Here is a 19,619-nt window from a genome sequence, read left to right as displayed (position 1 = left end):
ATATTGTAACCTCAAGGCCAAAAATGGGCTATGAAAGTCGCGATAGCGACTTGCACCTAGTCCCGACTTCGATAGTCTTATCCTTACCCCCTTAATTGGACTGCAGTGTAACAAGTTCGAATTACATTTTGTGGATACTTTTATCATGAGGTTTTACACGGCATGTGGGCGACAAAGAAAGAAAGAAAGAAAGAAAAAAAAACAAGAAAAAAAATTGCAATTTGAAGATATTATCGCATTCATTCATCGTCGACAATTTTATAACAAAATAGTTTTGCAGGTATAATTTGGCAACACGTCTCAACGCATCCCGATGACCCACGCCGCCTCAAACTAGTTCTAGATACCAATAATCTGCAGTGTCTTTACCGCCGACAACCCGATAACCTGTACCACTCGGCCAGGATCTGTGTGCAAAAGTTCCGGAGCGGCTCCTGGCAGTTTCACCCGTTAAAACACCAAAACAACCGATATACCGACAATCAGTTCACGAGGTTTATTTCATGTTTTATTTTTGCGTTTTCTCCCTTGATTTGCAAAGTTGAAGAGGGGATCATACGAAAACAAGGATCCCATGGCCCCGGATGTTGGCCGTGGCGCGGGTACCTGAACGACCTACCTAACTTATGGCTTATGTTTGAGCCACGCAGAGGTGGGTAGGTACCTGAGCCCAGTCCAATCGAGCCAACCCGTTTACTTGACACAGCACGAGAGGCAGTGCAGGGAACGATCTACTGTGTAGAGCCCCTCCGCGTGTCAAAATACCGGCCCGACCGTCGCCCAGGTTCATCTACAACAGCTGGGTTGACGGGGACTGAAACGGTGCGAGGTGCACCAATGCGCCATCCGTGGCTGATGCAAAGTAGGTATTCATGGCAAGGGCCATGAGAATAAAGAAACATACACCTTCCAGGGTGCCACGCTGAGCGCCCCTACCCGCCATCTATCAACCCACCCTGCCCTGAAAATAACAAAGCAGAGGCGGTAAACTGTCGCTATCCCCACGTGGCCTGTCCGGCAACGGTTTTTAGCGACGGTACATTGTCAATGTGCAGACACACCATACGCCGAACCATCAGACCCTTCACTGTTAACAGAGTGACAGACCGTATATTAACAACATATATGCAACCCCCAAACGCCTTGATTACAGAAAAGGATCGAAAGCTCCTCAAATTGCCGAAAACAGTTCACCCGCAACATCCTCCAACATTCTCAAACCGTAGAATTTGGCCACGTTCCGATAAACCTTCATCTTACGGACAACCTCATCCCTCTTGACCGTCGCTACCCATTCGCCGCTGCAGGTGCAGTGCTCCATGAACTCATTGACCCTCAGCGCACCACACTTGGCGCACTTGAGGTCCTGCGTCGTCCACTCCGCCACCACGGCCTCCACCTGCGCCAACAGCACCTCCTCGAGCCCGTTGCGGTCGTACTCAGACTCACAAAATGTGCACCGCCACGGCCGCTGTTGTCCTTGTGCCTCCCCAGGTGCCGGGAGAAGGTCTTCGTCGCGGCACAGGTCCAAATCTCGCGCCACGGTACAGTTGTCACACGAAACCTGCGGTAGCCTCAGGCTCTCGGATGGGTTTTGGAATGTTGCCTCTTTGCTGAACTCACGCACGTCCAGCATCGCGAGGAGCTCTTTGCGCACCAGCCTCGCCTCAAGCGCGATGTTCTTGTCCAGGCTCAACACCTGCATCAGCATCTTGACTAGCTCGAGCACCGCCGTGCTGGGGTGTAGATTCGAAAGATGACTGCCGGGGAGGACTGGGAAGTCGTAGTCCACCGCAAGTTCCGGGTGTAGCAGCTCGCGCTTCTGAGCTGCGATCAGGCCCGCAATTTCCTTCTTGAGCGGACGCTCGAATACCTTTCCGAGAATAATTTGACCCTCACCATCCTCCGACAGTCCGTTGCTGCTTCGGACGGGAAGTTGCGTTGCACGCTGCGTTGAGCCGTCAATGGCGGTTGGGCGTTTGTGAGAGTGCATGAGTTGGATGAACTCGATGACCCAGTCCTTGAAAACGGGTTGCAGTCGCAGAGGCAGGAAAGTAGCCATCTGCCAGTGCATGATCATATCCAGGCTCTGAGTCTCGGCCTCAACCACCTCTTGACAAGCCTTCCCGCCATAGTTGAACTGGTCATACCAGACCAGGTAGTCCCAGTACTCTTTGATCTCGAGGTCGATGAAATGAAACAACGGCTTGCTCTTGATGCTCTTGAGGATATACTGGCTGTAAGCGTATGCATTGCCCACCTCCCCCTTGGTCGTCTGGAGAAGCAGCCTGTTGGCGCTGGCAAAGACAACTTGCGAACCAACGCGCCGGAAGTCCGACATGAGCTGTTGGAATGCCTTTCGGGACATTATCTGTACGTAGTAGTGCAGCGCGCGATCGTATAGGAACGAATCCGGGCTTTCCACCCAACGCACCAAGTGCTGCACCATGACATCTGCCATCGTGCTGCCACGGCATGCTTCTGCCCACCAGCTCTTGACCATCTCCCGCAGGACCTGAACACCGGCATTGGCAAATGCGTTTTCGGAGTGTAAGATCTCGCCAGCACCGTCTGCACCCGTCGCATCAGAAGCAGGATTGAAAGCTATAGACTCGGCGCCCTCGAGCTCATTAATGAGAGATGAGGTGAGAATGGTGTTGATAGCCAGGTTACGTACTTCAATATCTATGCAGACCGATGCAAACGTTCCCGGGTTGTTGACTGATGGCATCTGCACGACATCTAGAGGACCCGCGACATCGTCCTTCTCGTATCCAGCATGGTCCGGACGTGGGCCTGGTGACCACCACAAGACAACATTGTTCGCCTGCAAGCGCCGCGCGTACGCCACGTCAATCAAGAATCGGGGGTCGTCGCGCTCAAGGTTGCATAGTGGCACGTCGCCGTACCTTGCCAAAGCAGTGAGGTGCAGGATCCATGATCCCAGGCCGAGATAATGATTGACAAGACGTCTTGCCACGACGGACTGCCATCCCAATGGTGGCAGTGAGCTGTCTGCAGGGTCGAACTTAAGAGGCAATACTGGGAACTCCTGGAGAATCGGGATCTCGTGCAGCAGCATATTCCTCTGCGAAGACTGAATGACCATCATGATGGGACTGGCCTCATCCTTGCGCATCTTTTTCACCATGTCACTGATCTCGAGGAACGCCTTCCTGCGTGTGGTCACCTGTGTAGTCTTGAAGGAGATCCGATCCTGGTACTCGAAACAGTCCTGCCACGTTGACTCTGGGGTAGACGCTTCTTCCAGCCTACGCTTGGCCAAGAGGTCCGAGTACAACTTTGTGATGTTCGGCATATCTTGGGCGCTGTCTCTGCTCTTGTTGAGGATCACGACCTGGGCGTACCCTGTCTTTGATGAAAACACGCCAAATATTTGTCGCTCGCCAGCGCTGATGTGCGAAATATAAATATACGCCATCTTTGCTGAATCTAGATAGGGTTGGGGCTTGACTGGCCTCTGAAGACTGGTGAGTTCGAACCCCTGGTCAAGCCCTTTGCCCAAAACACCTGGCTGGCTCTCGTCGATTGTGCAAAGGTTGCCGAGTTGCAGAACAGCGCGCATGTTGAGAGGAACTTGCGTCTCGTACACTCCCTCAACACTTGGGTGGTTGAACAGAAGTGAGAACTTTTCCGACTCTTCAAAGTAGACATCTTCATCGACGACAAGCTTGAAAAGATGCACAGACGAGTGTCCGTTTGGTAGTGTGTGGCTGACCTGTTCCACTTGGCAGCCCTCAACCTCCACGTCTGGCAGTTCCCTGCTCTTGAGGTTCAAGAAGACTTGGCGAGGCACCTTGATCTTGACCGAGTGGATTTTGTTGTCGATCAATACATACGCCGACACGATACCCGGGTTGTCGGTGAGTTTGAGTTGCAAGAGTTGCCAAGTGTTTCTGAACGTAATCTCGGCCTGATTGCGGAAAGTCTGCTGAATATTATTGTTTGCATTACCGCGACGGTCACCAAATAGATGCCTTCTGCGGACTCTTGCCTGCTTCTGCAGCTTCCACTTCAGCTTCTGGTATTGCAAGAAGGCAGGATAGTCTTTCGAGGGGTCCGGCATGACCTTGGGCAGAGATGCGAATGGATCAGCCGGGATAGCTGGTTCCGGTTCTTTCCTCTTCGAAGTCGAGACCTTTTGGCTGGCGGTAATGGCAGCATCTACTGTTTTGGGTTGCAAAAGCTTGTTGCCAAAGTCCTCTAGGTCGTTCAATCGAGAGGAACTGATGTTAGTGATGTCCTCCAAAGGCCCTTTTGAAGCAAACAGGTCCGTCAACTTTTTCTGCTTCATCTTGTCATCCTTGGCATTGATCCTGCGTTGGAGCCAGTCTGGATGCGGTACCCTGGGGACCGGATTCCGGACCTTTTGCAATGCAGCTGGGATGGTGATAAGTTTCTGAATGACCGATCCAAGACGCTCTGCGTAATATGCCCAATCAAGAAGGGCTCTGGGATCCGTGTCTTGTGGTTCTTCCTTCAACCACTTCTTCAAATACAGACGCTTGGTGTCCTCGTCAGCCGAGAAAATGGCAACAGGCACAGCCCTCTCAGTAACCGGGGCGCCCTTGGGCCTGGCACATATAATGAACTTGCAGTTGAGGCCCTTGTCTTTGACCATCTGCTCGCCGAGGAAGTCGGCCAGGCGCTTTGCTGTCGTGATTGAGGTCGACTTCTGACTGCCATACTCCTCCAACGTCTTGCTCATGCTTCGGTTCTCTGAAATGAGATCCATGAGCTCCTCATCCGCCAGAGTAGTTCCCTTGTTGTCCAGCACATCCAGCCATCTGTTTGCAACCTTGGCCACTGCACTGTAGCATTCGGCTAATGTTGCGCCTTCGAGGAAGAACTTGAAGATTTGCTGTTGGAATATCTTGATGAGCTTAAGCTCGCCTCTTCGCTTGACCTCGAATCCCTTCAGTTCGGCAAGACTACCATCATCGTTGAATACAGCATAACGCTTTTTCAGGTTCTTGTCCTCCTCCTTGGATGTTGGCAGGACCATTGCCTTGTAAGGTCCGTCAACCTCAAAGAAGATGGAGTTGTCGCTATGCGTTTCGTACTTGAACGTTTCTGCGTCGACGAGCGTTTGGTACTGGTGATTTGTGAACTTGGCATGAACGAGATGGTTCAACATGACACAAGGGTAGGATATGGCGAGCTTTTTGCCGTTCTTCAGCTTGAAGGCAAAATTCTCGGGGAAAGTAGCGGGAAGCATGCACCAGATACCATCAGTATCCAGTTCCAGAGGCCGTCCAAGTCGCTCCACGAGCTCCTTGGCAAGTTGAATGATAGTTGCTCCCGTCAGACATGTCACGCCGGCCATCTCCATGGAGTACCATCTTGAACCCTTTCTCATGACGTAGCCATAGAATGAGTTCAAAATAACCTTGTGTGCGAGCTGAAGCGAATCGAACAAGATGATCATCTTCTTGGCTGCATCAACTTCATTGCCAGGAGCTCCTGAAGACTTCAAAGCATCCGTCTTGCCCTTCCAAACCTTTGCTTTGCCCTTGTAATCGTATCGACGATCTCGAAAGTCGCGCACAGTATTGATGTAGAAAGGGTTCTCTCGTTGACATATGATCGCCTCGCGAACTTTGGTAGTAGAGTCATGGATCTTGTGGTATACTTTCTGCGAGTAAAGCTGCAACCTCTTGCGGACCAGATTGGCCTGCTCATCTGCCGGAAGTTCTTGAAATGTTCTCATCGGCGAGTTTGGCCACTTGCCGGGAAACTTCTCGTTCTCCAATGCATTCCTGATCATGTTGTACTCATCTCGTTTTGCCGGAAGGTACTCTCCTCTCCAGGCCCATGGCAGCCTCCTGTCGCAAGTTTTGCCAGGCCGATTGAAATCACAGGCTGCGCAGTCTGCTTCTGAAATCATGGAGTCGGGCTGAAGTCGATTTGTCGTCATGATGTTTGGGTACATGGATGCGACATCCAAGTGGTAGATAAGTGGCCTTTCCTGTCTGTTTGGTGTATCCCTGAGCGCAAGTAACTTTGCCTTGATTTGATCCCGGACTTCCTCGTAGTTTGTCACATCGTCCATTTCCTTCTTCTCTTCCACGGTGATGCTGAATTTAAGTGCGGCGTCCAAATCCCGTATCAGTTCGTCACATGCCGACGGGTCAATGGCAAAATTGACTGGTATATCCGCGCGAAACACTCCGGCCTCGATACTTTCGACGTGACCACCAACGTACGTCTCGGAATCCAACAAATGACCTTCCCAGAACGACTCTTTAGGAGACACGTGCTTATTTGGCAGCACGATGTTTTGTTGATATGCTTGCACCATCAGCAACATCTCACACAGTGTTCCTGTTCCTTTCCTCTCCGTGTCATCGGGTCCTAGGGGTAGAATGGTGCAAAGCGAGAAAATGAAGGGGTGCACGTATTTCATGTACAGATAATATGTTGCCACCGCATCGGAAACTGAGTACTCTGCCAGTGTCTGTGGCCTCTCCTGTGCATAAGGCGTCATTAATTCCGGGTCAAGTTCGTCGGGGTCGTAGCCAAGCTTGGCCACTGTAACGGCCTTGAGACCTCTGCTACCTTGCGGGAGGTAACTGTCTCGGTTGACCCAGTGGAAACAATCCATGTGCACCGAGTAGTTGCACTTGTACTGGTCGTCGGTATCTTTTCTCCAACCTATTTCCCTGTACATGTCGATCCCGTTGAAGCTCGCCCTGGCGTCGACAAATGGCCAATCGAAGAAATCACCGTTGTATGTGGCGATCACGGTCGGTCGTGCCTCTTTGATATGCAAGAAAAACCTCTCAAGTAAAGCTTTCTCGTCCGGTTCGTTGAAGATCATGAAAGGGCCAGGGTATTCGGGTTTTGGCGTGTACTCGAAGTCCGCAATATCCTCCGAGATAACTTCCCGATTCGTGATCAGGAACCCTTGGCCGTCAATCATGTACGATATCATCATGACCTGGTCAATGGCGGCATCTGGAAACTTTAATGGCAACTTCGTCGTTTCGATATCGTAGGCCATTACTACCGGATCTGCCATCACCAGGTGCTCTTCGTTGCAAACAATGGACGTGACCCCATGTTTCGCCTCCACCCAATACCACTTTCCAACTCGGATATCTGGTTGTTTCTCCAGTCAGGATTTTCCACGCATGAGATCCTACCAAGTCAACTTACTTAGATCAATCATTACTCTGACATGGTAAGGTACGTCGTATTCTCGTATATCGACAAGGAAATCGCTAGCATCAGCAAAAGAAGCATTATGTCGTTTTTCATCATTTCGTAAATCGTCATCGAATAAGTCGAAATCACCGTTTGTACTGCAGTGCGGTTCATCATGTTAGCAAGAGTCACAAGCCATTCATAAATGGCAAACAAACGGAAGAACTTACGCGGCAACCTCAGCATAAGTGTCCATCGCATCCATATTCTTCTTATTCCTCTCCGCGATGGGCATTATATCCTTCCTCGCCGCCATCAGGTTCTGCACATTGGCAAAGCTCAGCTCCAGAAACGTGCGTCTGTACCCTAACAGATGGTTTGGCATCTTCAGGTCCTCCTTCTCTATCCTCCGGACCTTCTTGACCACGCCGCCGCCCGGCACGCGCTTGCACCACTCCTCGACCTCACCCTCGTGGCCCTTGCGCACGGCGACGAGGAAGTAAGGATCGTACTGCACGGTGGCCTTGAACGTACCACCGTCCTCCTCGATGAAGTAGCAGTCGAGCGCCGCCCGGCCGCCGCCGCCGGGGACGCGGTCGTCCTCGATGCTCGTGGGCTGAACGTTGACGAGCCAGCCTTCGCGCTTCCGGCCGGCATCGTAGCGTCCGAATCCCATATTCTCGTCGATGTCGTGGGCGAGCTTCACGCGCTCCCACTTTTCGTCAGTCGAGGTAGCCTCGTTGCGGCCGGGGGCAGCGGCGAAGGTCCTGGCGCCGCGTGAGCCTCCATGGTAGGCTAACTTGCGCGGACCGCCGCGATATACCCTTTGCGGTTTTCTTAAGGATGTGTTCGGCATGGTGAATGTGTATCTGTTGTTTTCGCTGGAGGAGTCGTGGGGCTACTCGCTGCTGATTGCGATATCAAGATATGGGCCAGAGCCCTGGATTAGGGAAGGGGGCCACTGGGGATAGCCAAGTAGGGTTCATATAGGTGGGAAAGGATCGAAATTATCACCAAGTTGAAAATCCTTAGGGACACAAGTCGCTAGTTTGCCCAACAATGTGTCGACTCTAGGCTGATTGTAGGATTTTCTGTGATGTTGTTGTAAGTAACGGTGGGGTTCATGATTTTCCTCCAGTCCAATATGGATTCCATTCAACATGGAAGCGCGTCCAGCCACGAGCTTCGACGCGACTGAGTTGGTTGGAAGCGGGCAACGACGCGACTGCACGGACCAGAGCACTTTAACCCCTGTTCGGTTTTATTTAGTGGGGCGTATCATCCCTGCTGTCAACCCCAACCCTGCGCCTCCAACTACTACTCAAATTCGGAGAGCTCCAAGCATGCTTCGAGCAAAGCATTAGACTAAAAGCGGCGAGAAAAAAGAGCCTCCGCTCGGGAAATGACTTCATACGACACCCAAAACTTAACAACCTCTCCGATATAAGCCGAGACTGCATTACACGCCATGGCTCCCACAGCCCCCATGAACATAATACCAACCCCGCCGGCACCAGGAGCTGACAACGGAGCACCTCCGCCGTGGCAGCAGCAGCAGTTCCAAGGCGCACCCACGCCTGAGCAGGTCAAGGCGCTGCAAGAGGAGGACAAGCGGAGGGCGGAGATCAAAGCCCGGGCAGGCCAGCCGAACGCGGGCGTGGGCGAGGTGGTCAAGACGATCAGCGCCGACGATTTCCTCAAGGTCCACCAGGCACCATGCTCACGAGATGGATTTCTGCAGGGCATAGCCGCCGGTGCGGCGGTTGGTGGGCTGCGCTGGGTCATTGGAGGTGCGCACTAGTCCCCTGAAAGCGGTGCTGGCCGTATCTTTGATGTGCAAAAGGGCACATTAAGCTAACACCACTTGATCAATAGCCCCAATACCTAAATCCGCAAATTGGGCGGTGGGAGCCTTCATCCTTGCCGCAACAGGCTCGTATGAGTACTGTCAGTACAACCGGAGACTCCAGCGCGAAAATATGAAGAGAACCGTAGAGGTATATACCCAAAGAGCAGCCGAAGCGAAAGCGAAACAAGATGCGAAGAAAAAGGCCCACGAGGAAGCAGAAGCTGCAAGGTTAGCAGCACGGAAGAGCTGGTACAAATTTTGGTAGTTCCATCCATCAGGGCGCAGTTTTGACTAAGGGATGAATGTAACGCTATTGTGACAGTATGTGTAAGTATATAGAGCATTACATTTCTGGGCCATTCATTGAGCCGCCAGTATTGAATATGGGTATATATTGTTCGAAGAAAAGCACTTTCTTGCATGTGGCGTATGCCTATGCCTTCATTAGCTAGTCAGCCAAAAAAAAAAAAAAAAAAAAAAAAAAAAAAAAAAAAAAAAAAAAAAAAAAAAAAAAAAAAAAAAAACGCGCTCTTCGAAGCCAAAGCTAACCGTTATACATAGATGAAGCTATGAAAGTGTCAACTCCAAAATGAGATCATCCCTTAATTGGGTAGGAAAACAAGTCAGGTCGTCTCCGTACAATTTGAACTGCCAAAACCAGAAGATGTTGCAAATCCCAAAAGCCATATGCGCTCCAAACGCCAAAGCCCCATCAGTATTTCATAAAGTCATCACGTAGTGATTACGACGGTCGGTTCAAATTCCGTAAAACGAACCCTCCTCGCCGGTGGCTCTGGTGACTGCGTAAGTTTTGTATCGCCATCCGGAACCTTGGCTGCCTCGCCGCCCAGTTTGGGACTGGTCCTCCTACGCAAGGTCCTCCTAGCTCGTGCCTCACGCTCTTCTCGTTTCTTGTACTCGGCAAGCTGCTGGCGCCGCTTCATGGATCGGGCGTGGGCGATGGCAGCCGTAGGCCGAAACCCGATCCCATTGATACCGACCCCATCGTCGTCCTCATCATTGGGGTCGTATATAGTAATCTCATCTTCATGCCACGTCAAAGCCGCGCGCACAGGATCCACCACGGCCATGTCCGAGTCCTCCGTAGCATTTCCGTCGCCGCTGGTTTTAGCACCGACCAAGGGTGGGCCGACTCGGTGACGATGCCCCTTAAACAGCGAATTGCCAGGGCCGGCTTTGATTTGGTGTGCCATGCTGCCAGATACCTCCGCGATTTTCGTAGGATCCGTGGTGCTTGAATCTGTGGCAGAACTATTCACTTTATTTTCTGGAGATTTGTCCAGAATGGGGGCAAACACGCTCGACGTGTGAATTACTGAAGCGCCTGCCAGCGCGACGTCATGTTTGCGCGGTGTGGTTTCTGTAGTGTCTGGAAGCTTCAATCGCCTGCGCATGGTCGACCCATCGTCGGCCTGTCCCTCAAACGAAATATAATTCATGTCTTTGCTGCTACCAAAGCTCTCATCGGCCGAGTGTTTCGCGGTGCCTGATGTGCTATCTGCGTCGAGAGGTTTTGATGAAGACGCCAAAGTCCCTGCCCCGCTATCAGTTGCGACAACGCCCAGAGCAAGCCCCTGGAACTTGCGGGCTACCTTTGAGCGCGGGCTGCTGTTTCCATCTTCGCAATCTTTAGCAGGAAGCTCAAAAGAGAAATTTGATGTTTGATTTTGCAAGGTTGGTGTGTGAGGTCTGCTGTCTAACGACAACTGGTCTCGTTTGCGCTTCGGTGACGTTGAAGTTGCCAAGGGCGTCGTCGGTGGTTTCAGTGTTTCCATTGCTCCCATTCGGAGCCCTTCACCCATGCGGTGGCGATCAGTTCTGTGGATATCCGGCTGCAGAATCAATTAATTTTGTATTTGACATCAATATGTGCCCTCGAGTGTGCTGCTCGTAGTGCAATGTATAAAAGTCGCTGTTCCGGCAGATAGAAAGATAATTGTAATGCTGGCTTGGTGCAGTGGACAAATCCAAGATAACAACAATGTCATCAAAAGAAGCTGACTCTGCAGTGACTGACAATCAGCGTTTCACTACTCCTGGTAAGTAAATCAGCGAACAAATCGTAGTGAATCTTGTCGACGGACCGTGAGGTGAGTCTCAATGTCTCAGTACTGCCACCGGCTGAGTTAGGAATAGACAGAGTTGGTGGGAGAAAAGAAGGTACGTCTTGTCCCTCAGGTAAGGTATAATTTGACGGGCTTTACTTCCTCCATGTCATTATCTGGCGGCGCCTTTTTATTCTAGTTTGCCAACAAATTGATCAGGCGCAACTCGAGTCCGCCACAGCCAGGTGCAGTCATTGGATTAGAACAGGCAGCCCTTCATCCCCGCACTCCATGTACCGAAAATGGCAGCGACAAGTAAAGACGTGGCACGCGAGCGAAAAGACAGGCTGTTATCCAACCTATTATGGTGTTTGGAGTGAACTATTAATTGTCAAGACTTCTTTTATAAGTCATACCGCATTACGCATTGAGCTGCACATGATTCAACTATCAAGGACAACGGTATTAATATAGAATGTTGTTTGACCCCGGGCAGTATGATTGAATGGATTGCTTCTGAGTCTGCATTGGCGCGCATAGACAGGGCCGATGATTATCCACAGCCGTAGCTACCCCGCAAGATGGCTCGCTTCCCCGCCGCGAGAAGTCACCTCGTTGGAGTGACGAGGGGCAATTTGGTAGGTTGTTTCCTTCGACTCCATTGCACCACCTTGTTGAGATCACTGACACCAAGACTCGGCTACTAATATGACAGGAATATCAAACATTAGGCTGAATTGTTTCGTGGAACAAAGAAGTGGGTATTTCGGGCGACACCTGTTGATAGATCCAGCCTGGCTTTCCTTAATATAGAAATCGGTTCTACTTAGCTCATCTACTCCCTCTCCCCATATTCCAAATCGTGATCATTGCTTTAATACTACATCGCAACCCTGGCGCTGAGCCTAATTAATCCTAGTTATCCCATAAACACATATTGCACACATATCCCTCACGGCAATGTCTCTCTACGAGCCTATCAAGCTCCTGCCGCTCGGCGCAATCATCCAGTCTTTCAAGGTCGGTGACGTCGATATCGTTCAGGGCTTCCCCACTCAGGAGCTCTACGAGAAGCACAACAGCCCTTACTTTGGCGAGACCATTGGTCGCGTCGCAAACCGCATCAAGGATGCCAAGATCAACTCACTAAACGGAGGCAAGACCTACACCCTCGCGGCCAACAACGGACCAAACAGCTTGCATGGAGGTGTGGTCGGTTGGGGTAAGCGCGTCTGGGAAGGGCCCAAGGCTGTCGGCGTTCGCGACATTCCTGGTATCGAGGGTCTGGTTGGCGGCGAGTCTGTCGAGTTCTCTTTGACGAGCGAGGATGGCGATGAAGGATTCCCGGGCACCGTCAAGGCCAAGACGATCTACACCGCAGGTGAACAGACAGTCGATGGCAAGAAGGTGACTGTGTTGGGCATTGAGTACATTGCCGAGTTGGTTGGGGATGCCGAAGAAACTCCAATCAACATGACCAACCACTCGTAAGCCTTGATCGATACCCCGTTGACTTTTGACAAAGCAGGGTTTAGAGTGCTAACATCTCCGTACGCTTCGCAGATACTTCAACTTGACAGGCGGCCCCTCCATCGCTGGCACAGTGGTTGAACTCGCGACCAACGCATACCTCCCAGTCGACGAGGGCGGCATCCCTACAGGCGGCGTTGGAACATTCTCCAAGTTCGAAGGAAAGAAGCCCTTCACTCTTGGCCCCGAGGAGCCTTGCGTTGACGACTGCTTCATCGCAAACGACAAGCCCGAGTCTGTTCCCATCGACACGTCATCGTTGCCTCTCAGCCGCCACGTTGCCGCGCACCACCCCGACTCGGGAATCCACCTTGAGGTCTACAGTACGGAGCCCGCGTTCCAGTTCTACACTGGCAAGTACATCGACGTGCCTGAAGTTGAGGGTGTGCCAGCCCGGAAGGCGCGGAGTGCATTCTGTGTCGAGCCGAGCCGTTATGTCAATGCTGTCAATGTGGATGAGTGGAAGAACATGACGGTTTTAAAGAAGGGTCAGAAATACGGTGCCCGAATTGTCTATCGCGCTTGGAAGGAGTAGGACAAATGGTAGTGTACTGCCCCTGGCTGGCCGGAGCACAAGCACGATGGAAGCCTGATGGCTAGTAATACCGTACCAGCCCTCGATAGTATTTTGTTCTCGAGGCCAGTAATCTAGCATGATAGGTTACTCGAACTCATCATCCGGTATATCATGTGCTGCCGTCGGTGCCTTAGCCTCTTGCTTACGGAACAAGCTTGCAAGAAATTCCCCTGAGCTGGCCTCATCAATGCTCTTGTCATCTCGCTTCTTCAGAAACCGAGGAAATCGTAGACTGAGGCCCCTTTCATCGCTGACCAAACCGATTGCGGCAGTGTATGTAGGACTGAGAGTTATGTCCGCAAACGCCATCTCCCATACCTCCTGAGGTTCAAACCAAACGTCAGGCTCGGGGCCTGAATACTCCACAAAAGCTGGTCGTCGAGCTCGTGTGTTTTGTCTTTCGCCGTCTTCCTCGCCGTCATTGTAAAATGCCCTGTTCTCTTTGTAGAAGGCATCCGTAAAGCCTGACATGCACTTTGTGACCGCCTCAAGCGACCCCGTCGCCTCATTGCGGACGGCCATAAGGATCGGAGACCACCATTTAGCTTTCCTCCCCTGGCCGTGCCAGGCCGCAATGGGTATAAGGTCCAATGTATCAAATGTTGAGTCGTAATCCTTCTTCACCTTGAGCCACGAGTCAAGGCGTTTGTCGGGTTCGTAAGTGGAGAGCAATGGCTTCCTTCGTGTTCTTTTAGGTTCGTCATTATCGGCTTTTGCCTTCGTTTTGCCTTTTGCCTTGGCGGCCGTCGTCTTTGGATTCTTCTCTTGCTCGTCTACCGGTTCAGTAGTGCCGTCACCTTTGTAGGCAATATCAGGCAAGTTGTCCAATATCTTCACCATCAATCCTTCACACTTAAGATCGGTAGCAGCTTTGAAAAACTCCAGCACAGCTTCGGAATCTTGTGATGTTGCGTCTATACTCTTGACCCAAGTAAAGTTGTTGGGTACTTCGATGAACAGGGACCTTAACAGCTCCCGCCGCTCCCTGAAAGGTCTATCCAAAAGTGACTGTCCATTGAGTAACATGAGATCGAACGCAAACAGGCATACATTGACTGTAATGCTACCGATTTCAACATCCTTCCTGGCGCGATTGGTGAGTGTCTGGAAGTTCTTGAGGTCTCCCGTCATCGGGTCGACGGCTACAACTTCTCCCTCCATAATGAAGCTTGAAACGCCCTCTCCCCTGATCTTAGGGATGAGCGCAACAAGATCAGGATATTTGTCAGTCATCAACTCCAGATGCCTGGAAAATATTGAGACTTTCCCCTTCTCATCGCAGTGGACTTGAGCTCTTTGGCCATCATATTTGAATTCACAAGCAAAATCACGCCCCTGTAGTTTTGTGAGCATTTCGCTGAGATCTCTAGTGATGCTTCCCAGCATAGGTCGCAGCGGTATATGAAGTGCTAGACCGCAGCGCACGAGCAGCTCATCCGTTATACCTATCTCCAGGAGAACTGGAACAAGGTCATTGTAGTTGGGGCGTCGTGCGAAGCAAGCCTTGACGATTTCTTCGCCTCGTGCCCAAACTTCGGCGAGCTCTTCTTTCTTCAAACGAGCAAGGGCCTTGATATCTCTGGTTTCGAAGTCAGCCCCAGAGGGCTTCGACAAGAGAAAAGCCCTCGATAATGCAATAAGCATGGTTGTCTTGACTGCTCCTATCCGTAGCTAGTAGGTTCAAGACAGTATCAGTCTCTAGACATTCAATAACCAGCCGTGTCAGAGCTGGTACGAGTGTAAGAAATGTGAGGAACTTACGTGTTGACAGAGGGTTCGAACAATAAATCTGCTTTCCTCGCCTCCTCGAGCATCCTGTAGGAGCCTGTCTACTATTTGCTGCTTTAAGTTGACGCTTCCCTGACCCTGGCTCTGAGCGATTTTAACCAAGGACTGAAAGACCCCTTTGATGGTAAGTGGCTTGGGTTTTCGCAAGGTGAAGCTCTGTTTCTTCTTGGCCTCGAACGCAACATCGCCCGGGTCACCATATTTGTCGTAAATGGCCTTGAGGCTGCGGCTGTCTAGGCCACATACTTGTTTCAAGGCTTTTGAAATTGCTGATCCACCAAGGCCCAATTCCAGTGAGATATATGGGGGCGAAATGGAATTCGTAGCCAACCAGACCTGTAGAGGGGCAGTTAGTGGCAGCTCAAGAAGTGTAGAGATGCAAGTAATGGAGGCTAACTCAGTGGTATTTAAAGAATCAAAAGAGAAACTTTCAGAAATAAGATGAGACTATGAAATGGGGGCAGTGTTTTCACACTAGTCAATGGCTCTTTATTTCAAAAGAGCCATGGGCGCAGGAATAATGGGTACTTATACTCTGGAATGGCGAGGTCACAAATACAAATATTAATGAGGTTATGCTCACCGCTGGTAGAAGACTATCTGGGTCTGCTTCTATAAGAATCCTCAAGCAGTTCACCAGAGTATCGACAATCTTGATGCGACTGGTCGTGGCGCTTACGAGCACAAAACACCGAGTGAGAATGGCGTAAGAGGCATTACCACCTTCTGCATTCCAATGAGCTTTCAGTTTGGTGGTGTATTCTGAAATATCAAATGTCAATGGACTTTCATCCAGAGGGATTACGGAGGAAATTGTGTCCTCGGCAGACGCAACAGACTGGAGAGTAAGTGTGTTGGTCTTTTTTGAACTCGCCATCACACCGAGGGCGCTACCATCGACTAGGTCTAATGGATTGCTGGTGGCGAGAGGAGCATCCCTAGAATTGGGACCATCCACAGTATGTGAGGCAACACCCTCGCTATCTGTGGGTGATATCCTTTGTGCTCCTTCAAGAACGACGTCCTCCTTGTTCCATTCTTCTTGCAGTTTACGAGCAAATTCCTCGTCTCTCAAAACTTGACTAGAAGTGGCGGTATTTTCATTCAACTGTGGCTCTGATGGCTTTTGCTTCTGCTTAGCAAAAAAGTATTCCAGCCCTCGAGACGGCGTTGACTTGGTGTCGCCATTGAGCTTCCTCTTCTTTGCAGGGCTGCCCATCGTTAAAGCCTGATGGGTTGCAAGTGTGATTGACTACACAAAATAGTCATGCTGGCAATTGTGGATAACCTCAACGATTGTGTGCAGAATGTTCACCCGTACATTGATTGCTACGAGGCTGATAATTGGAGTGCGGGTAGCACGTTATTGCATCAGCCCGAGTAAAAGCTAAGATTGACATTAAGGTATGACACAAAAACAAACAACCTACCTCTTTGGCGCGCCAGTCAATCAATTGGTGAGGTCATTCTGTTCACCAACCGGCCGCCAAATCACGTGGCCTTATGCAAAAGCACACTAGTCCTAATTTAGCCAAACAAGCATTTTCACACACGACGAAATTGCGCCCCACCATACGCGAACTTTCCAAAAAGGCGCCGGCCTGCCCCTCGCTAGAAGAAGACGACGACGGACGACGACGAGGCTCGACGACCATCCCTCCACCCGATACCTCCATATCATAAAAGGGGACACCCACATATTCAAGATGCCTCGTCTTCCCAACAGCGAGGACCCGCCCGAGAGGCCAGAGTTCATCACCAACATCATCAATGGGCTCGAGAGGTACAACCCCGAAGCCGTTGGCACACTCGAGCAATACCTCACAACACAATGCGAGGAGAGGTTCTGTGACTGCAATGCCAACAGGACATTGCTGAAACTGTAAGGATGCCCACCGACTATGCGCCAGTCGCAGTTTCTTGGTTTTGATTTTTTCGACCCTGGACCCGCAACTTGTCCAGTTTGCCCGCCTTCCTACATGATGCACGATTAAACGTTTCCTATTACCTGACGACATCCTACGATATCGGACCGACCTGCGTTTGCTCGTCCGCGGCGCGGGTTGGTCCGGATCATACGGAGCTGAAGTCAACTGTGACCCCTGATTATTCTCCTTCAGCGCGGAGCTATCTACTCGATATTGAACACCCGAGGTTATGAGTCGAAAGCTAACAACCCACGTCCTTCCCCCTCGCCCAAACTCATAGGTACCAACTCAACCCAGACCGTATCAAGGACGAGGTCATCACCAACATCCTCGTCAAGGCCATGACCCTCTTCCCATCCCCGCAATTCAGCCAAGCCCTGCACCTCCTCAGCCCGTCCGCCCTCTCGCAGCAATCTGAGCTGTCCGAGGCCGTGTCCAAGCTGCGCGCCCTCAACAACCAGCTCGAGGGTGCCCAGTACGCCCGCTTCTGGGCCACCATTGAGAGCGACGACCTCTACGCCGATCTCACCACCGACATTCAGGGTTTCGAGGAGATGGTGCGCCTGCGCATTGCCGTCCTGGTCAGTCAAGCATTTAGGGAGGTGCAGCTTTCGCTTATGGAGCAGTGGCTTGGTTTGGATGAAGCGCCGCTCAAGACGTTCATCACGGAGGCGTGCGGGTTCAAGATTGAGGGCGACACTGTCCAGATTCCCAAGAACCCTGACAACGAGGCGAAGAAGGCTGAGATTAGGGAAGATGTCAACGTGGAAATGTTCTCGAGGGTTATCAGGAGGGCATGGGAAGAGGTTGCATGAGGGTCTTGTGTCGGGGCATGTTATGGTTTACGACGCAATAGATTTTATGATACCAGCCATCGTTTCGAGTCCGAATGCTGCTCATGGGAAGGGTATAAAAAGTTGGGACAAAAGCCATGCGTTTAGGTTTGAGGCGGAGTTTATGTGACCATTGGGGCTAGTTGATGCCGCAGAACATTAGAGAGGCCATGAGCTACATAGGCCATGCCCCTCTGAACAGCAAGTTTTGTTGAGATGAATTTGATGGGTATATATGGCAGATCCATTGTTACCTAGAAGCGACAGGCTCCGAAGTCATTGCCATGTTTACGATTTCTTTTTATGTGCATCATCGCAATCCATAATGGACTACCTCTTCATTGTGAGCTCCTCCCACTGCACCCCAGCCCATTCCTCGACGTAACCAACCTCGGCCTCCCCTACGCCCCTCTCCTGGCAATCCTTGGAGCAAACTGCGACAATCACAGTACCCCAATCCATCCCATCCAACCCGTCCTCCTCCCGCTCCAACTCCGTGATGGCATGCGGCGCAAGTTGCACCTCAAATACCCTACCGGCGCCACAGTTCCCACAAGACGGTATTTTGCCAGCCTCCAGCGCCTTGCCGACTTTGTCGTCCTTGCTATACAGCAGCGGGTTGCCGCCGTACTCGTAGCGAATGACCTGCTCCGGGTTCTCGCCGACGCGGTCCGCAAACTTTTGAAACTGCGCGTCCATGCTGCTCTCAAAGACCACCTTGTCCTCTTTGCCACTGGAGCCGCCGGCCGCCGGGTCGTCAATGTCCATCGAGACCGTGGGCACGCGTGGCATCGGCGTCGGCTCTAACGTTTCGTACTCGGCGTCCGAGATCCACGAGATCGGGTAGGGCTTGGGCTGTGAATCCTCTGCGGGCCATGGTTCCGGCGGGGATGGCGGCCCGGCCGGGGGTTGTTGTGTGTTGTTAATGTTCAGCTTCTCTGCAAAAGTCGCCGGTAGGGTCTTGGTCTCGGCTTCTGGCTTTGCGGGTGCCGCCTCGGGGGCAGGTGGTGCTTCCGGTTTACTGCTAGCGGTGCTGAAGGGGTTGGCTCCTCCGACTGGCTGTGGTTTTGTCGAAAACGGGTTCGCAAAGGGGTTTGCGGCCCCGGAGCTGGCGCCAGTGGATGGCTTGACCCCAAATAGAGACTCGCCCAGTCCGGTGCTAGGCTGCGCGGCCTTGGCTGCTGGGGGCTTTTCCACCGGTGCCTTTGCCGCCGCAGCAGGAGGGTTCGAGACGACAGATGCCTTGAGGCCTCTAAGGGTGCGGATTGAGCCCTCCTGCCGCCGACATGTCTTTTTTCTGCAAGCGAATACGTAGAGTCGCCTCTCATGACCTGGGAAACGTTCCGGAAGCTCTCCGTTAAGCTGGAGCAGTAGGACCATGAGGTCCTTGCAAACTTTGCATCTTGCTAGAGCCGCTGATGGCGGTCTGTCTGCTATTATCCAGTCCTTGAGAAAAAAGAAATATAATGTTAACCGTGAAACTTTGAAAGTTATTTTAAAGTGACACTTACAGGACGGCCACCAAGACGGCTGACTGTTTCTGCTCCTGCCTCCTTAGATGTATACCCGAGAAGAACATCAGTCTCGGTATAATCCTCCCCCTCTCCTGAAGAATCACTATCGTAGTTGACCATTGTGTATGTCCTGGCGCATGAATAGAAAATTCGTTTGTTGATGTACAGAAATTCCCTAAGCAACGGAGGCGTCGCATTGGTGGGGCTGGACTTTTTTTTTGTCGCGACGCGGGGCAAAAAATAAGGGTGGGGTGGAATTCGTCTATGTAATTTGGGGTAGCAATATATGGTAGTGATGAAGGGGTCAGGAATATATGCATAGCTTGTGTTTCTCGACATTGTCAGGTGGAAATGTTTTAGGCTATGC

At 51.5% G+C, this 19,619-nt stretch overlaps 7 protein-coding genes across 7 annotated transcripts; 3 read left to right on the top strand and 4 right to left on the bottom strand.

Annotated features, from left to right (window-relative positions):
• Positions 1–1,171: 1,171 nt before the first annotated feature.
• On the bottom strand, positions 1,172–8,023 carry PgNI_07095 (uncharacterized protein; the record flags this gene model as incomplete). The annotated part of the gene is made up of 3 exons (XM_031127112.1): positions 1,172–7,122; positions 7,180–7,325; positions 7,398–8,023. 3 exons carry the CDS (start codon positions 8,021–8,023, stop codon positions 1,172–1,174), a joined length of 6,723 nt encoding a protein of 2,240 aa, XP_030981733.1.
• A 515-nt stretch (positions 8,024–8,538) lies between these two features.
• On the top strand, positions 8,539–9,482 carry PgNI_07094 (uncharacterized protein). Its single transcript, XM_031127111.1, has 2 exons — positions 8,539–8,957; positions 9,043–9,482. Exons 1-2 carry the CDS (start codon positions 8,636–8,638, stop codon positions 9,279–9,281), a joined length of 561 nt encoding a protein of 186 aa, XP_030981734.1. The 5' UTR covers positions 8,539–8,635; the 3' UTR covers positions 9,282–9,482.
• A 265-nt stretch (positions 9,483–9,747) lies between these two features.
• Positions 9,748–10,812, bottom strand: PgNI_07093 (uncharacterized protein; the record flags this gene model as incomplete). The annotated part of the gene is made up of 1 exon (XM_031127110.1): positions 9,748–10,812. The coding sequence occupies one exon, from the start codon at positions 10,810–10,812 to the stop codon at positions 9,748–9,750; it is 1,065 nt and encodes a 354-aa protein (XP_030981731.1).
• A 939-nt stretch (positions 10,813–11,751) lies between these two features.
• Positions 11,752–13,422, top strand: PgNI_07092 (uncharacterized protein). The gene is made up of 2 exons (XM_031127109.1): positions 11,752–12,569; positions 12,646–13,422. The coding sequence occupies exons 1-2, from the start codon at positions 12,043–12,045 to the stop codon at positions 13,145–13,147; spliced, it is 1,029 nt and encodes a 342-aa protein (XP_030981732.1). The 5' UTR covers positions 11,752–12,042; the 3' UTR covers positions 13,148–13,422.
• PgNI_07091 (uncharacterized protein) lies at positions 13,274–16,349 on the bottom strand (the record flags this gene model as incomplete). Its single annotated transcript, XM_031127108.1, has 3 exons — positions 15,561–16,349; positions 14,951–15,313; positions 13,274–14,860 (listed from the first exon to the last, which is right to left on the bottom strand). Exons 1-3 carry the CDS (start codon positions 16,194–16,196, stop codon positions 13,274–13,276), a joined length of 2,586 nt encoding a protein of 861 aa, XP_030981729.1. The 5' UTR covers positions 16,197–16,349.
• Positions 16,350–16,683: 334 nt separating this feature from the next.
• PgNI_07090 (uncharacterized protein) lies at positions 16,684–17,720 on the top strand (the record flags this gene model as incomplete). The annotated part of the gene is made up of 2 exons (XM_031127107.1): positions 16,684–16,859; positions 17,186–17,720. 2 exons carry the CDS (start codon positions 16,684–16,686, stop codon positions 17,718–17,720), a joined length of 711 nt encoding a protein of 236 aa, XP_030981730.1.
• Positions 17,721–18,068: 348 nt separating this feature from the next.
• Positions 18,069–19,372, bottom strand: PgNI_07089 (uncharacterized protein; the record flags this gene model as incomplete). Its single annotated transcript, XM_031127106.1, has 2 exons — positions 18,069–19,184; positions 19,250–19,372. 2 exons carry the CDS (start codon positions 19,370–19,372, stop codon positions 18,069–18,071), a joined length of 1,239 nt encoding a protein of 412 aa, XP_030981640.1.
• Between the last annotated feature and the right edge of the window lie 247 nt (positions 19,373–19,619).

Source organism: Pyricularia grisea, assembly GCF_004355905.1.
Source record: "Pyricularia grisea strain NI907 chromosome Unknown Pyricularia_grisea_NI907_Scaffold_4, whole genome shotgun sequence".
NCBI classification, from domain to species: Eukaryota; Fungi; Ascomycota; class Sordariomycetes; order Magnaporthales; family Pyriculariaceae; genus Pyricularia; species Pyricularia grisea.
The sequence above is the reverse complement of the archived record's forward strand: the minus strand, read 5'-3'. Positions and strand labels throughout refer to the sequence as shown.

Bases quoted from the DNA above. Each gene is read 5' to 3' on its own strand.
- PgNI_07092 (XM_031127109.1), top strand. From the start codon at position 12,043: ATGTCTCTCTACGAGCCTATCAAGCTCCTGCCGCTCGGCGCAATCATC. The intron at 12,570-12,645 runs GTAAGCCTTGAT...TACGCTTCGCAG, and splicing joins ATCAACATGACCAACCACTC to ATACTTCAACTTGACAGGCG.
- PgNI_07094 (XM_031127111.1), top strand. From the start codon at position 8,636: ATGGCTCCCACAGCCCCCATGAACATAATACCAACCCCGCCGGCACCA. The intron at 8,958-9,042 runs GTGCGCACTAGT...CTTGATCAATAG, and splicing joins GCTGCGCTGGGTCATTGGAG to CCCCAATACCTAAATCCGCA.